This window comes from Cheilinus undulatus, linkage group 8, assembly GCF_018320785.1.
Source record: "Cheilinus undulatus linkage group 8, ASM1832078v1, whole genome shotgun sequence".
Classification (NCBI taxonomy): Eukaryota; Metazoa; Chordata; class Actinopteri; order Labriformes; family Labridae; genus Cheilinus; species Cheilinus undulatus.
This window is the reverse complement of record NC_054872.1, coordinates 35,784,594-35,802,386: the sequence shown is the minus strand read 5'-3', so window position 1 is coordinate 35,802,386 and position 17,793 is coordinate 35,784,594. Positions and strand designations below refer to the sequence as shown.

At 38.3% G+C, this 17,793-nt stretch overlaps 2 protein-coding genes across 3 annotated transcripts; one reads left to right on the top strand and one right to left on the bottom strand.

Moving 5' to 3' along the window:
• The first annotated feature begins 1,810 nt into the window (after positions 1-1,810).
• Positions 1,811-8,372, top strand: rab42b (RAB42, member RAS oncogene family). Of its 2 annotated transcripts, none has more exons than XM_041792682.1 (3): positions 1,811-2,143; positions 2,290-2,512; positions 5,152-8,372. In XM_041792682.1, exons 2-3 carry the CDS (start codon positions 2,295-2,297, stop codon positions 5,600-5,602), a joined length of 669 nt encoding a protein of 222 aa, XP_041648616.1. In that variant the 5' UTR covers positions 1,811-2,143; positions 2,290-2,294; the 3' UTR covers positions 5,603-8,372. The 2 variants fall into 2 exon arrangements, with proteins under 2 accessions (XP_041648616.1, XP_041648617.1); XM_041792683.1 differs by having other exon boundaries at positions 2,268-2,512.
• A 1,082-nt stretch (positions 8,373-9,454) lies between these two features.
• taf12 (TAF12 RNA polymerase II, TATA box binding protein (TBP)-associated factor) lies at positions 9,455-16,128 on the bottom strand. Its single transcript, XM_041792936.1, has 6 exons — positions 15,973-16,128; positions 15,270-15,490; positions 14,135-14,212; positions 13,280-13,394; positions 9,906-9,994; positions 9,455-9,795 (listed from the first exon to the last, which is right to left on the bottom strand). The coding sequence occupies exons 2-6, from the start codon at positions 15,345-15,347 to the stop codon at positions 9,760-9,762; spliced, it is 396 nt and encodes a 131-aa protein (XP_041648870.1). The 5' UTR covers positions 15,348-15,490; positions 15,973-16,128; the 3' UTR covers positions 9,455-9,759.
• Positions 16,129-17,793: the final 1,665 nt, after the last annotated feature.

Genomic DNA, 17,793 nt, shown 5'->3' with positions numbered 1-17,793 from the left:
TTCAGTGTGTGTTTGCTTAAAAAAAATACAGTGCTTATAAAAAATGTATTCACCCCTTTGATGTTTAACCCTTATGTTGATTTTAGAAATCAGCCATAGACAATATAATTTGGCTTTTTTGGCAAAACAAAACAAAATAAATCTAAAAAAATTTTAATGTCAGATTTAAACATTTCTACAAAGTAATGTCAGTTAAATAAAGAAAATATGTAAAATAAGTGCATAAATATTCACCCCCTTCAAGTCAGTTTTAGTTGATGCACTTTTGGCTGCAATCACTACTGATTCTGTGGATAGTTTTGCAGACAGGCTTGCAAGTCTGGCGACTTGGGTTGCATTCTAGGTTTTGACTCAGCCGCTCCAGAACATTCACCTTGTTGTTTTTAAACTATTTCTGTGTAGCGTTCACTTTATGCTTTGGATCCTTGTCTTGCTGGAAAATAAATCTTCTCCCAAGGTGTAGTCCTCTTGTAGACTGAATACGATTTTCCTCCAGGATATTCCTATATTTTGCCGCATTTACTCTAACCTTTACCTTTACAAGCCTTCCAGGCAGCTGCCGAGAAGCATACCCACAGCATGATGTTGCCACCACCATGCTTCACAGTGGCTGATGGTGTGTTTGTGGTGTTTGGTGTCCACCAATCATAGCATCCTTTCTGTTGGCCAAAAAGCATTTTGGTCTCATCAGACAAAAGAACATTTCTCAACACTGGTTTTCTCTTTGCCACTCTCCCATGGTGAAAAACCCAGTTAAGAGTTGTTGAATGTTGGGGCGCAGGTGGCCGAGTGGTTAAGGCGCACCCCATGTACGTGGACGGCCCAGGTTTGAATCCAGCCCGAGGCCCTTTACCACATGTCTCTCCCCCGCTCTCGTCCCTGTTTCCGACTCTATCCACTATCCTCCTCTATCTTCCTCTATCAAATAAAGGCACAAAAATGCCCAAAATAAACCTTTAAAAAAAAAAAAAAGAGTTGTTGAATGCAGTTACTCCCATCTCAGCGCCTGAAGCTTGTAACTCCTTCAGAGTAGTCATAGGTGTAGGTGTCTTGGTGGCCTCTCCCTTGTCTCCTACTTACAGGGTAAAGAAAGATGCCAAAAAAGCCAAATTATAACAACCATGATTGTTTTTAAAACCAATAAAAGGGTATAATATCCATGGGAATTATTATTTTTATAGGCACTGTAAAACAAGAAATAGAAGTTGTAGCCCCTGGAGACTGAACTTATAATGACATCCAACATTATGAATGTAAGTAGCTCAAGTTTACTGGACATATGTCAATAAAGCTTATCAGCAGTAAGTTTTAAATTTGCACCATAGAATTTGCCTGTGACTAGAGAGGCCTCTCAAACTGAATTTAAGTAAACATGTCAACAAGCAAACACTAAGCACAGCATTTACCCCCTTACAAACCTGTTTTTATAAATGAACTTCACATCCTGAGGCTTTCCAAGCATTTCCCAGGGCTGCTGTATTGTTATCAACTTCCCTTTTTGGGCTGTGATGTTCACTCTACAGAGAAGCCCATAAAGTGATAAGAACTGCTGCAAACTGTATGAGCAAACAGCTGCACTCACTTTCTAGGATTGTTAATGACATCTTTAAAAAAGAGCTGCATGTTAACAGCAGGAAAACACTGCTTAGTCCTTGATAACACATTAAAAACTACTTCCTTATATTTTTCTCTCCAGCAGCTGGCCCTCCCTTTCCTCCACAGCCCTCCCTGCGTCCTAATGCTCTCGCCCCACCTTTTGTCAAGTATCAACTGGCAAACTTTAGAAAGTCCACACCCCTGCATACACACAGTCAAAGCAAATTCATGCCCATGCTTACAGTAGCACTTGAACTCTCATGAGAACCGCAGTGATACTTGGATCTACTTTTTTGGCACAGAGCTTTCTACAGAGGGAACTCAACCATCAAAATGAAGCAAGGAGACCTGAAGTGCAGTCATCAATGGCATGAGAGTTTGAGATGACTTCAGACAAACACTTCTCTGCTGGTTATGAGAGTCATAAGGAGTGGCTGCCGTGGTTGTTTCTCAACATTTGCAACATCAAAGAAAGAAAACCTAATGGTTTGACGCTGGTTTGGACTTGCTAGCCTGCAGCTTTATTCTCTTTCTTTCTCCCCTCAAGGTAGGCTTCTCAACACCCTGTTAACACCATCACCTCACCTGCAAACCTCTTTTATCCTTAAATCTTTTGACTTATTCTTTCTATTTCCCACTACTACTTCCACATACCTCTTTATCTCTACAAGCTTTCTTCATCCCTCTTTTCAGCAACAATGGACCTGACCTTGTGGCAGTACCAGTTCAGGATCATCATGCTGGGGGACTCCACAGTGGGGAAATCCTCTCTGCTTAAGCGCTTCACTGAAGACTTGTTCCTGGAGTCCATCAACCAGACAGTGGGTGTAGACTTCTACGTTCACTTCCTGGAGGTTGAGCCGGGCGTGCGCGTGAAGCTGCAGTTCTGGGACACAGCTGGACAGGAGAGATTCAGGTCAGTAGCAACTCATAAGGGACCTACAGTTGCTAAGACTGTAGAAATTGTTGATACTTTCTGACAACACAGAGTTTTGCTTTATTTAACAATAGTATCCAAAAGGGAGTTTTAAAAAAACTGCAATACTTTATATGACAGGTGCTTGAAAGGGATGAATCCATTGAAGTAGTATGCAAGCTCTTACTGTCTAAATTTAACAAAGTTGTGAAATCTAAACAAGACCGTCTGTCTGCAGGCCATAGCTCTGAGCCCCCTGTGGCACAACTGTTTCTGTCAGAACAGGTATACATGCTAAAACTTTCCAAATAAAATCAGATTAAACTTCCAGATAGGGTTATGGTTAGGCTTAGGATAACATGAGTTAAAAGTCATAAACTGCCCTACAATACCTAACAACGTAATGTTTAATAAAGTCATGTGAACAGTCTGCTTACACTCCTCTAAAAAACACTCTTAAGGTAGCTGTGGATTAAGGTAATGAAGTCAGGTGTGCTATGTAGACAACACAACTACCGAGATAATGTAGTTAAATTTAATGCTAACAAAGCTACATAAGCTAAGTAGACAATGTAGCTACATAGCTAACATAGCTTTATCTGAATCTAATTAAGCCATGTTAGTTACGTGATGCAGCCATGTTGCCAACCTTGTTGCCAATCTAATGTCAACAGAGCTATATAAGCCATGTTGATAGCATAGCTACATAGGTAACATAGTTAATGAAGCTAGCTTAGCCATGTAACTAATGTAGTTATGTTGCTAACATAGCGAATTCTAAAGCCAAAGAAGCCACACAAGCTATGTAGATAATGTAGCAACATTAATAATATAGCTAGGTATGTAAATCTAAAGCCCAAGGAGCTACATACTCTACTTAGAAAATATAGCTACTTAAATAACATAGCTACGTAGATAGCATTGCTAACATAGCTCATCTAAAGCTTGCAAAGCTCTGTTAGCTATGAAGCTAATATACTTTAGATATGTAGCTAACTCATCTGACATAGCTACATAGGGAACATATCTTAATCTTAAATCAGTAGAGCGATGTAAGCCAAGTAGATAATGTAGCTAATGTAAATAGCATTGCTAAATCAAAAGCTAACAAAGCTATGTGAGCTACATAGATAACATAGCTAAATCTAGCTTTAAACTATAGCAAGCCAACACTCACCTAACTACTAGTAAAATAGATCCATACATAATTTAATCCCAGATTAGACCTCTGATCTTTTTCTTTTTTATTTATGAAATGTTGCTTTATCTGTCATATTTGCCATGTAGTTATTTCAGGAATGGTACTGCCAGACTTTGTTATTAATAGAGGTTTTTTTTAATCTAAAACTGGAAACAGGTTGTTCTAGCAAATTACGTCACCTCTATTCTGACAGAGCAATGTCTTACAGTAGGGGTCTGCAAGGGATGCATCTAAGATATTCAGTCTGTAGCAAGACCTCTGTCCATTTAAACTAGACAGTCTGCATAAGTTTGCTTGTGAGAAAATGCCCGTTATTGGGTGTTTAGGGCTTGCATTTTTGTTTCTGTGCTGTAAAAACAAATATTAAAACCATCTAATTTGTACTAGTATACTACAGTTTAAAATTCTGATCAGTTCATCTGGTAGAGGGGTGGTTGCATGAGTGAAAAAGGGGTTTAATCCAAAAATGTATAATCAAAAAAAAGTGCAGCTGTCGTTCAAAAAACGATCCCGGTTTGTGTGTAATTAAAAAAAGCCAATATGTTGCTACCTACTCAGGTCTTATCAGGGCCTTCAAAGGGCCCTGCTAAGTGGAGTACCACTGCCCTAATATATCAAAAAGGGAGGTTACATGTAGATGCCTGGCTTTGCAGAACACATAAAAAATGATTCACATGTATGCAAACATACTATTTAAACACACAGCCTCTAGCTGTTCCATTCACACTGGGACAGTTTAACTATTTGCCTAAGCAAACAGTGTCTGGCCCTTCATAAGTTCATTTTATAATGTGTAAAGAGATGCAGTATATGCTATGCTTTAAGCGGAGAAGACAGATCCTGAAAAGGCATTTTTTTTCTTCCTGCTCAGCAACTTTTCTGAAAACAACTCAGCGTTAACATGCTTCATTCTGTCTCTAAATTCATTATTTCAGTTCTCCAGTTGAATGAAGCGTAACAAATTGCAAATCTTTGCTTCTTTGTGTGTGCCGCCTCTTTGCATGATATCTGTAGCCAGCTAATCCCACACGAGTCAGCTAAAAGCTCAGCCGAATCAGGTTGTTTTCATGCAGAAGTGCTTGAATGAATAAGTCACTTTCTAACCAGGTGGCTGCTGGGAGGGCCCTTAGTGAGGCTCACCTTTGGTTTGAACACTCACTGACTCATGGGTAAACTACGCGCCTCCAGACAGCTTCATGATTAGAGAGAGAATAAGGCAGAGCTGTTATCAAGTTTCCAACAAACAAAAAGTCTCTTTGTCAATCTGCTTATCTTACAAAGCCAAGCTCAAAGACTGCATAAAATCAGCTGATTATTCACTCACTAGAACAGCAAAAAAGTCAGTGAGAAAGTCTGAACTCTACACAACCCTAAAGGAGGTTGTCTTGTGTTGAAATACAGACCCTCTTTCTTCATTGTGTTTCTCCTCTCTCCTCAGGTCAGTGACCCGTTCTTATTACCGCAACTCTGTTGGAGGCTTGCTGGTGTTCGACATGACCAACCGAGACTCTTTCAACCACATCAAGGAGTGGCATGCTGAGGTGTGTGAGCGAGTGCAGCCTCATAGGGTTCTGTTCATCCTCGTGGGCCAGAAGAGTGACATGGATGCTGAGGGGGAAAGGGTGGTGAGTCGGGAGGAGGCTGAGAAACTGGCCGGACAGCTTGGCGTGCCCTATGCTGAGGTGTCTGCAAAAACAGGCCAGAATGTGAAAGAGGCCTTCGAGCTGCTCACCCGGCGGGTGTACACGGCTCTGATGAACGGAGAGGTAGAACCGCAGGAAGGCTGGGATGGAGTCAAATGTGCTACACCACAGTGTCTGCAAATGCAGAGAGCCAACCTGGCACAGCCTGACACACCACCCAAGAACACCAAGAAGTGCTGTGGATAGTGTGGATCACATGACCAGAAGTCAGCCATGCAGAGTGTTGTTACTGTAACACCAAAAATGGATTTACTGTGGAATTTGACTGTAATAACTGAACCCTCATGAGACACTGATGATGTGAAATGCATTTTTGCACCTTCTTTTGAAAGCTTTGACAGTTTTGCAAAGTTCTGACCTTAGGAAAACTATTTTTTGTAACTAATGTTTTTAGGAAAGATGCAATCCATCACGTTTATCCAAGCTAAAATACTTTTAAAAACTTAAAAAATATGAGATGGACTGCAGTGGCATTCTGCACAGACATCTACAGTGAAAAATAAGAGGATTATACTGTACTGACTTCGCTGATCCCCTGGCTTATCATAGGACCACCAGCAGGTTGACATTTGTTTTGTATAAAAATATCTTGACAGATTTACTGCTGAGGGATTTACTCACTGGGTGTTGAAATATAAGAGCTCTCCACTATCATTTTACTGTAGCATCAGGACAAATTCAAAAAGCTGTTTAACTGCTGTACTTGGTGTTAAATTAAAAAGTTTGTTCCAGGGGTGGAAAGGAACTAATTATAGAGGTGAAAAAGTACACAACCACCCAAGTCAAGTAAAAGTGCAGTTACTAGTGTTAAAATTTACAGAAGAACAGTAAACGTAATGGTCTATAAATCAGCAAAAATCATAAAACAAGGGAAAGACTCGGGATGAAATCCTGACTGGAAAGAAGCTACAGTTGTGTTTATGGTTGTGAGCGGTGAAAGTACTATGATCCGGCTGGTGATGCTACCTGGTCTGCTCGCCCTCATTGCTTGTGGTGGGTACTCCATCAGAGGCATTACAACCTTGTTTGATATTTACGACTCAAGGTGTGGGAGACTAAGATGCAATTTGGAGCAGTAAAATAATTATGTTGAACACCACACACGAGCATTATTCAGACAAATAATCATTTGCAACAGACTCCTCTACGGATACACCCAGTTGTCTGGGGAGGCAAATCTTGCCTCAAATCGGGGTTAGAATCCTGTAGTGTGTGGCCAGCCTTAGGAACACCTAAAATCCCAAGTGGGAAATCTGCATATAACTTTACCCATGGTGCAATTGTGTCTCACATCAAAAACAGCAATCCACCAGAAACATGGGCAAAAGAACCTCAGCAGGGATCTGTGTACAACAGGCAACATCCAAACATAACTAAACATATCTAAAACACTCTGCCCAAGGGCATGATGGGAAACTTCTCCCACACATCCCCCAGATTTGAAATCATGGCAGGCAGATCTTAGATCAGTTGACTCATTACAAAGATAACACTAAACCGTGTAGATCAAAACTGTTAATAACTCAACACTAAAGACCTTCTCACTCAGAATGAAGTTGAAATTACACTTTGGGATTCAAAACCAACTCTGGAGTTTTAACCCTGAGAACACTCCAGGTTTTGTTCTGTACATCAGCTGTTTTAGGAAATGATGAATCATTTTATTGCCATGCGCTACTGTTTAGCAGTGAGTGTTGTACACAGGTAAAAAGTTCAGTTACTCTTGTTAAAACTTACTGAAGAAAAAGTACTGATTTCAAAATCTACTCTTAAAATTACATGTACTAAAAAACACTCCTCAATGACCTCTGTGAACTGATGACATCACAGCTTTTCTCTGTTTAGAACACCGGCAGAAATAATCCTCCCAAACAGTTCAGAGGCCCTCCAATCACATGGCTGTGAACTTAAAGTCCCTGTTGCCTAAAAGTACTTAAGACATACCCAAAAAGTGCCAGTGAACGTGCCTTTGAAAACTTGTATTTTTTATATTTTTTTTCAACTCTGTACTTTTTATATTCTGCTTCAAGCACCAGTTTTTTTTGGTAATTAAAGGGTGTCACATACCCAAAGGTTTAGGGAAACTATGCTTCAAAAGATTTTTCTTCCATTTTGGCACAAGTTAGAAATACTTCTCAGTATTGTTCTGTTCTTGATTGGCAGTATTTCTGTTGAACGCACCCCGGTTGAGATAAGAAATATCATGCTAGGTGGATTTATCTTTTTAGACAGACCAAAATAAAGGCTCTGTTACACCACAAATAATTGCTAAGCGTTTTTGAGTGTTTTCAGGTGCTGGTGTTGAAATTAATCAGAATAAAAACTCAGGGGCATTGTTGAATATGACTACACAAAATTGATGTGGAAGGTTTCCATAGCAATTACTTTCCATCTGGTCGATGAGAAGCCTCTTTTATTCCTGCAATCCAAAGCCGACAATTTACAGAGCTACTGAGAGACCATCAGATTAAGGCTTCCTTGATAGGTTAACTTTTGCATCTGCAGATCAAATTACATCCTTAAAAAACTGCAAATGAACAGCTACTGCACTGATCTGATTATGCTTTGGACATCCCTTGAAACGCCAGAACAAAAGTGGTCATTTACTGTAGAAGACATTTTAATAAACACTGGGGTATCAGGTGTCGCTGCAGACAATCACTGTCATACAGAAAAAAATGACCACTTTCAATGAATGCTGATTTTGTTGTAGAAGATAAACAAAAAAAAATAAAACAATCTTGATTGATGTATTCAGTACCTTTTCTCCAAAACATTGTGTATTATAATAACAGTGGTTCATTTATATTCTTTCTTATCACTGTGAATAATTAAATTCTGGGGACTGTTTCTTCTACTATAGCTGTGGGTATTTTTTAAATTTTTTTTTAAAGTTTCTACATAAACTTTTGACATTTCTTGACAAAACAGCAGCATATACCTAACAGGGAGTACTATAAAAGTGGCAGACTGTAGGAATCTGGTTTTAGAAATTCTTCATTTATTAGAAAAATAATTAATATAAAGGAAACCTGCATGTTAAGACATGCAGACTTTCTCAGACAAAGACTCGTCTTCAGCATGCATGTTGCATGAAAAAAACCCAATTAGATTTCGACAGCCTGAGAACACTGACACAGTCTCACATTTTGGCTGCCCTTGTTGTGCAATGCACTCTGGGTAGTGATGTTAGTAGTTGTATTGCTTCTTCCTGTGAAAAGGAAAGCCTGTTTGAAGACCATTACAATATTTTGTCCTACTGGAGATGAATGTGTGGACCATCTTTTTAGATATAATCTTCTAATTGCTGGCAGTGTTTGTGAGTTGGTAAATTCTGTTTTAGTGACTGACTTAATGTAGCTGACAAAGGTGAGATCTGAATCTATGAAGACACCAAGACTGCATACTTCATCTTTCGTCTTTAGCGCTCGAGATGCAACATGTTTATCCACAACTCCCCTTTTATCTTTGTTAGCTAGAAAATAAGCACTTAAATCTGTATTTGATTGGAGAAAGTTTTCAGTCATCAGTCAGTCATCGGAGGCATAATGAGCCCATGGGGCTGTAGTCATCAGGTGAGATTGCCACATATATCTGGGTATCATCTGCATAACTTTGGTAATCAGTGTTGCTCTTCTGCATAATATGACCCAATGGAAGCATATTAAAGGTTAAAAAGAAGAGGTTCAAGAACTGATTCCTGAGGGATACCCCATCATAACCAGCCTGTTATAAAATAACTACAGTCCTCTAAGACCTGAACCATTTTAGAACTGTTCCAGCATTATCCAAAGATCTGCCTGTCAAAGGCGGCACTGAGGTCTGACTAGAATGCAATGCACAACAATGGCAGCCTACATGGGAATCTTTTAAATTTCCTCCAAATGTTTAAAGCTACCGTGTTTATTTGTACAAAAAGCATGCAACAGAGCAATTGTAAATCACTGTGTATATGTCTCTTTAAGGAGGGAGATAAGTCGTTGAGTTTTACTTCAAAATAGTCAAGTTAACAGGATAAAAGCAACGATAGAGAAGAAATATTTCTGTATTTTTTTATTGACAAAAATTAGTTCTGCCAGGTTTCTCTTAATGACAACAAAAACAGGTTCAGAGACGAGAGCTTTATAATAGGGGACGGTACTGGCAAAACACTCAACTGTTAGGGGGTTATAACAATGAAAACACCGTCTAAAGACAGAAAAAAACTCTTATCAGTATCTTCAGTAATCACCCCCCACCCACCCCCCAAGTTACAAATCCTAGTTTTAAAGAAAAAATAAAAACAATGATGACAAACTAAATGAAAAGACAATGCACAGAGTGAGTTTAACTTATTAGTCTTGCTACTTTTTGGTTGTCTTGCGGATCAGCGCCATTCTCTGCAATGAAAGAAAAAAACAGCAACGAGTGAGGTCACTTTATTCTTTTAAATATCAAGAGAATCCAAAACCATTCGGAAATTTTTTTCTACCTGTGTATTATAACCCACCTGTTTGTGAGCCTCTGTGGTGCAGGCTTTCTTGAACGGCCGGATCTCATCTGAACCATAACCAGGAATCCACATGTTCCACTGACGCTCTGAGAAAAGTAGTGAACAGAGTCAGAAAGATACATCTGGCATGAGTCAATGTCTCAAGTGAAATTAGATACTTTATAACATCACAACAAAATTCAATACAAGATCTGCCATTTTCTTATTCCAGATCCTTTCATGCCATCCTAACATATAACTTGCATTTCATAACCAAAGACTGCAATTGCTGTCATGCCTAAAGAGCAAACTGTAAATTACTGCATCTGCTTTGAGTACCTGCTCTACTTGACATCTTTCTATGTTGAAGTATAAACAGCAGAGGAGCAGAGATGTACCCGAGCAATGTCACCCTAAAGATGTCAGAAAAATTCTCAGGAACCTTTTCATATTCTGCCTGTGAATTCTTGCAACCTCAAAAGAGACACAGGCTGGAAACCGGCAACTTTTCTGTAATTCATATTTCAAGCATGCTGATTTTTTATTTTCTCCACAAAACATGGACCTGTGAAACCAACCCCTGGGGACGTCAACTGTATTTTTTTTATGAATTTGAAAAAGCAATGCACCTGGTTCATGCAGTTATCACAAATTATTATTTTCCATTCTCAGAACGTTTGACATTTTTGTGAAAAGAAAGTCACATAGTTGAACACAGGTTTAAAAAAGCATGAATTAAATGAGATATTTGGGTTTGGAAATGAAAGATTTGTACCTCAAATCTGCAAGTTAGCCAGAGCACAATTTTTCAAAGACAAACCATATTTATTTTTTTGCCTGAATCAATGCAGAGTCCCACGGACGTAGCCTTGTGTGCATGTCCTTAAAAATTCAAAGCCAGCCACAAGCACTGTGCCTGGTCTACTGGGTAGCATCAGTTGACTGCTAGTCCCTGGGTAATGTTTCAGACATATTATGAATACTCTGGTTTGAGCTACATGGATGCAGACAACAAAAAACAAAGGGGCAAATCAATCAGATGACATCTGAAAACATCAGAGGTATGTACCCTGCATCCACGTCTCTCAGTGGACCAACCAAAAAAAAAAACAATATCCTTTGCCTCAGCTGATTCAGATGCTGCACATCCAATCTCCTCTGACATTATTGTCTCTTCCCTCTTTGCAATAATTGCAGTAAATCAACTGTTGCTTAATATCCATCAACTCCAATTCCTTTACAGTACACTTAGGTATGGGAATCAAAAACCAGTTCCAAATAGTTCAATCCATCCACATCATTTTCATTTAATCTCTACACAGCATGAACAAGAGTATAGTCGAGGAAATAAACATGGCGGACAGTCACAAAAACAGACTTAAGTGGTAAAAAGTCTGTCTTCATATCTCAAAAAGTGATGTGATCAGCTCAATTTGCAACATTTGTCAAACAGTGATTTTATGCAAGGCATGCATCTTTTTGCTCAAGAACTGTTCATTTTGTAGAAGATTTCAATTTCTTTTTATGTGTCCAGAGATCTGGGATGCAAAGATTAGATTAATACTCAAGGTTTATGTTTTAAAGAAAATTAGCAGTTGTATTGTATAGCTATTAATTAAAGCTCGGAGATTGAATATCCAAACAGCAGTTTGTTTTAACTAAAAACTTTCCAACATAAAAGATCATTTTTGTATATTTTAGCATTTTCACCTCACAAGCACTTGATGCTTCACATTTTTACTTATCAAAACTGTTTATTATAACCAATAATCAAAGCATGCTTATCACTGACTCTTACTGAAGGTGGCATACATCTTGTTCACTGTTCAGAGAGAAAGAGACTCAAGAAAATTTTAGTTTTAGTCTACCTTTTTCATAAAGAAAATTCCCAGGAAGGATTCGATAAGGGAAATAATGAAGAATTGAATCAACAAGCAGAAATTATAATGGCATCAATATCAATAAAATCAAACCAATTCCCATCCCTGAATGTGCTCGGTTTCAGTGGCCATGGTTTACTGTACATAAACAAGCAGAGAGTAGGTGAAGTAATGCAGATTTCCAGGCGCACCACATAACAGAAGTATTTTCTCACCATAGCGTAGGCCAGTGGCTCCCAACCTTTTTTTTCCCTGGAGCCCCCCCACTTCAATCTAAAAAAAACCAAGCCCCCACAAGACCCACACAAATTAAAATGTGATACAATGCTGTCAAATATCAACATCAGATTTAATCGTTTAATGGACAAAATTCTAAGACAATAGGTCAGGGTCCAACGTTAAGGTTTTTGCCTACCCTCAAGGGCAAGTGCTTCCCAAATCTACTTGCCCCATCTAAATTCCTACTTGCCCTGTCTAGGAGGTACTTTTTCTGGCTGTCAAGTGCATATATTTTGCTCACAACATACTTAGAACTAAAATCCATTGCCTGACGACTGTGGAAAGCAATACCCAACACTTCTTTCTTAAGAAACCTGTATTTATTAGCTATGTGTTAGCCCACTGAAAATTATATTTAACTTTGTACAGATTAGTGCAATGTGAAAGCTGCACCAGGTGGTTTTCTGAAGAAATTCAAACTCAGGAATTTCATATTTACAATACTACTATTTTTACTAATATTTTTTTGTCACTTATGAAACCAACTATTCTCAGAGGAAAATTAGGTCAGCAAAACACTGACACTAGAGAGGTGGCGGGGTCTGCTACATATGCACCAAGTATAAAATGGAGCTTTTCTTCTGTTTTTATTTAGTTTATTCATCATGAAACTGAAGAAATTTTGCCAACACGTGAAAAGATTTTTCTTGTTTGATCAAAAATGTCTTCCCCAAAACTACATAGTGCCCCTTTAAAGTGCTATTTCACAGTTCCACCCTGTATCTGTAACAGTTAGACCAGTGGTACTCAAGCTTATTCTACCAAGAGCCACATTGCCTTTGACTTAAGCGAGAGCCACAATCCAAACTGGGAATGTAAGGTAGATAATAGATCAGTTAATCTGTAGTTGAAATGAAATAAAACAGTGGATTGGTGGGTAATTATGAGGTTAAATGGGATACAAATGTCTGTATAGAGACAGAAGAACCAATCTGTCACAGATAATGAGCATATATTTATTTTATTTATCACTGACATCAGGCTAAAACCTTGTATCTCAATTTTTCGTGATTTTAATTTTGTTTTTATAAATCATATTTATATAATTTTTACAAATTATAAATTTTTCATTCCCTGAAAAGTGATCATTTTGGAGATACCAGTCTTTGGCCTAACACCAGCGTTAGTTTATTGCCTTAAAGCAATAAACCTGTCCATGGTTAAAGCTATATGAGGTTACAACCAAAAAAGAGCTTGCAGAACCAAAGAAACTTCAGAGAAGCACCAACTTACCGAGATGTAACTGAACATCCTTCACCTCCAAGGTGTTAGACTTACGATGGCGTGCCAGTTGACAAGCTGCTGTCACTACACTCTCTATAAAGTCATCTGCAATCTGTAGAAGCATCTAGGAGAGACACACAATTTAAAAAAAAAAACATCAGCTGTGTTCAGAAAGAAAAGTGACATTTCAAAACAGCAGAAAAAACTTCATTCTTGTTCAGCTGCTAAAGCCATTCATCAAACAGTCATGCTTTAAAAGATAAAGATTTCAAACTGCCCAATGCAGCAGAAGCTTAGGGCAGCTTAAGTGTATCGCAGTGTATTAACACCACACTGCGAAAATACATTATGGCTCAGTTCAGTTTCTAAGTTTTAAACTTTTCCCTTATTTTTGAGCATCCCCTTGCCCCTTGAAACAAAGCTACAGTACAAGGGGCAGTGGTGAAATTTCCTCCTATGAAACAGGAACACCCTTTCAGCCCCTGCTAAGTCATCAGTAGACATGGGCAACACCATGTAAGCAAACACTATGAATCTGGGCACTCTGACTGTGTGTAAAAATCAAAAGGACCATGTCACATTGAAACATTAAACTATAGCATTACATTGCTTTTGTAGTTTTCAAACTTTGTGGATGATTCACAAGGATCTAGGAGATTTCTGAACACTCAGCTAACACTTGATTGAAGGGCAATGCACCTCTCACACTTCATCCTACATCTCCATTCTAACAAGAATTGGATGGCCTACCCTTGAAATGAATGCACAAAACGTCGATTTGGGGCTAAGTGCCAGTGGCAATGGGATAAGATCTGTATATCTGCATAACAGTTCATTTGAAGTAAGAATAAACTTGAGACAGACCTCCTCAACATCTTCATCCAGCTGCTCATTTGGGTCGATCTCTCTCACCAGGTCCTGCAGTTTCTTCTTACTGAGCACCTGGATAGAGAGCAGATGTATTGTTTACAGAGTTACAGTAGTGTTGATGTGCAGATGCTCTGACTGATTGACGATGCTGCTGTTTTAAGTACCAACAGTGTGGTAGCAAATGTCACAATACGGCCTATAGTCAGGATGAATCAGTACCTTTACTTGCACTAGGAATGTATGAAATTCTTTGACATTATATTTTAACTGATCTGTTTAGTTCATTTACCAGGGAATGTGACTGCCTCTCCTCTCCATAGTCAATGAAGATAGAAATGTCACAGGTACGGGAATTATAACTTTTTACACCAGGTTTGATTTTGTGTGGGGTTTTCAGGGTCAATGCAATTGTGAAAAAAACAACTTGGCCAGCATCAATGTTTTTTCATTAACTGTTGTTACTTCTTAAATTCTTCATCTATGCCAGGGACCAGAAGTAGCATTTTGCTGAACAACAGTAAAGTTTTTGCCATTTTTAATTCCGCTGTAAAAATCCACAGTAGAACATCTTATTTGAACTTATTTCTCAATGAAAGATTGTTTTTAAAAAAGTACAGTAATAATAACTGCAGCATAGCACCCTGATATAAATTAGCAGTTTCTTTTTCCCCAAAAACTGCAGCATAAACTATACTGCTATAATCAATTAAGTTTAGGCCTAATCCTACATCTCATATAAGATAGATGCATATTTTTACCCTTCAAAGATTATTCTCTTTGCTTTGTTATGGCTCTTTCTGTTTCTCTTCTCATTCAGGATTTATGATCAGGTGTGCATGCCAAACAGTTGTGTGGAAAGTTGCCTTGTGCCATTTATTTAACTTCCTCATCAAAATAGCAGTGCCAAGCTCTAGTAGCAGTTTGCAAGGATTTAAGTGTTTTACGTGTGGATGACAGAAATGGTAGTTTCTATTTTGATGGTGGTTAAATGAATAGACTCAAAACAGTTGTGAGATTTATGCATGTTAGGAATAATACACGAACATGTAATGGAGACTCTTATCAAAGCCTTGTGCAGCAGCCGATCTGTAAACAGAGTCTGGACTTTGTCTGTAAAAACGTAACTGACCTGAGATCCCTCTGGACTACTTCTACCAGCAGGACCAGGATTCATAACCTTCACTGCTGTCGTGGTGCTGTTAGCCATGCTGGTAGCAACAGGCAGGGTGGAGGGGCTCTGGAGTTTCACGTGAGGCAAAATGTTGGCAGTCCTTTCTTGTGTCCAAAATGACAGTCAGTGATGTATACACAGGTCAAAGATTATCTTCAGCTGGGACCTCGTCCGTAAATCTGTGAAAAATAATCACAAAAGTCAGCATCAGAGGCTTCAGTTTGATTTAAATTATTCATACACAGACATTTAAAAAAGACATTAATTTTTCTTTGTCTTTGTTTTAAGTTCAAGTCCCTACACAAATAAAAAAAAATGTATAGTTGAATTAATTATCTCGCTTTTATTGACTTCATTTCATTCGGTTACATTTTTCCAGTCGTAAAGCCAGCAGTACGACTACTGTGCGGGCTTTGTTGACATAACAACGACTGAGCAAAGTAACAGTTTTCGAAACGTCGTACAAGTGATAAAGGTGCCGCTTCAGTAAACAAATCGTTGTAATAAAATTTCTACATCAATACAATGGGACTTCTTTTTCGTTAAAATAGAAGCTATCAAGCATTGAATGTAGCCGTACATGCTAAAAGTAGCAGCTAATGAAGCTAAGCCTCTAAATGCATACCAAATCTTAAACTTACGAATTACATTGCACACTTACCTAGTAAAACAAACACTATCTATCCATGGTTCGACGTCTTAACTCAGATAATGAGTAATATGCCACAGAAAGACGTATCAGAATCGTTTCTAAACGACAACAAAATTCAGCGAGGATTTTCCCCCTCAACTTCCGCTTTATTAACGTCTACTTCCGGTGGGGTAAAAGTCCTCTTGTCCGCCACCTAGTGGAGATCAAATAGACATAAATAAAGCCACAATTTCACCTCTCGTGTCAGTAGAAAGACTTAAAGCTCAGACCGAGCTAGAAAAACTGTTACATTTTAGGGGTTCAAGGCAAAAAAATGACAGCTTATATACATTTAAAAAAACAGCTTTTTTTTTTTTGCTCTAACTTTATTTGCGTTATTTCTTCATCAAGATCAGACCTGATCATAATTACTCATTAATACTCGGGAATTTGACCCTTAAGATGTCTGTTTAAGTGCGAAAAACCCAGACGAAGCACAAAACTGGTGTATTTTTCATACTACATACTAATAACGTATCTTTTAAAATGTATATTCTTTGCATTAAGGTGCAGCGTGTAAATCTGGAAATATCAACATCTAACAGTCAGTTCTTGATTGTGATGCCCCTTTCTCGGGTGAAAACTGTGACAACCAGCGTAATTTAAAAAAAGAAAGAAAGAAAGAAAGAAAAATGTGCCACCACTATCTGGTTCCTTCTGTGATACCACAGAAACATGCAAAATGCAAAAATGTAAGATGGCTGTGGATGAGATCCTCCTTGTATATGAATAAAAGACTTATTCTGGGTTGATCTGAAAAAAAAAAAACAACAACACTTTGGTATTCAGATGATTAAACTCTACTTTAGACAGACCTACTAAGTTTTTTCCCCTAAATGCAACTACAGCCTGTTACACACTGTAGGCCTACCCTCAGAAGTGGATTCTGAACCCCCCCTTTGCCCCTCATCAGGAAGCAACAGCCCCTGAATAAATAAATAAATAAATAAATAAATAAATAAATAAATAAAATAAAACAAAGCTGCGTTTTATTGCACTAATAACTATATCTGCTAATGTTAAACTACCTCCTGTATTTTTGCACCCACTACATTGCGCCTTATTAAACCTATGTACACTGTGGCCATACTGACATGCACATATATTGTATATATTTTGTAATTTTGTATACTTAATAGTAGTTCTATGCTTCTTTTAACTTATGTTTATACTTTTTGCACTGTGGGCTAGAGAGAAACGTCTTTTCAAATTCCTCTGTATGTCTGGTACATGGCTGAAACGGACAATAAAGATGACTTTTTTTCAACACAATCAAAATCATCTAAAAAGTAAAAAAAAAGGCTTCAACACCCTTTAAGAGTTTAAAACTTCTAAACGTCCTTAAAGCTGTTTTTATATGTTGTATCGGCTATGTAGCCCCTTCCTGTGTCTCCACTTGTCATTAGTGTAATTACCATTTTGCAGTAAGTCCTGTGGCAAATGGACAGAAGTTGTTTTTAACAAACAATTCTTAGAGGACAACATGACCAAAAGTGAAAGCAGTCTTTCCCCAGAATAAAAAGATGACATAGACTTAAGTCAATATTAAACTGGCGTGCAGTGCACCATCTTTGACGCTTTGTCAGATATTATTTCTCTGAACTGTCTCTAGAGCAGCTCCGGTGAACAGAATCAATCAAAGGTCACAGCAAATGAAGCGTAAAATGTTTGGTTGTCCAGCATTACATTTCACACCGGTTTAATTCGACGCTTTGAGACTACTTGGGACTTTCTTCAGATGTCGTTGAACTTCTTTGGGAATATTACACCGACTGACCTTAACAACAGACC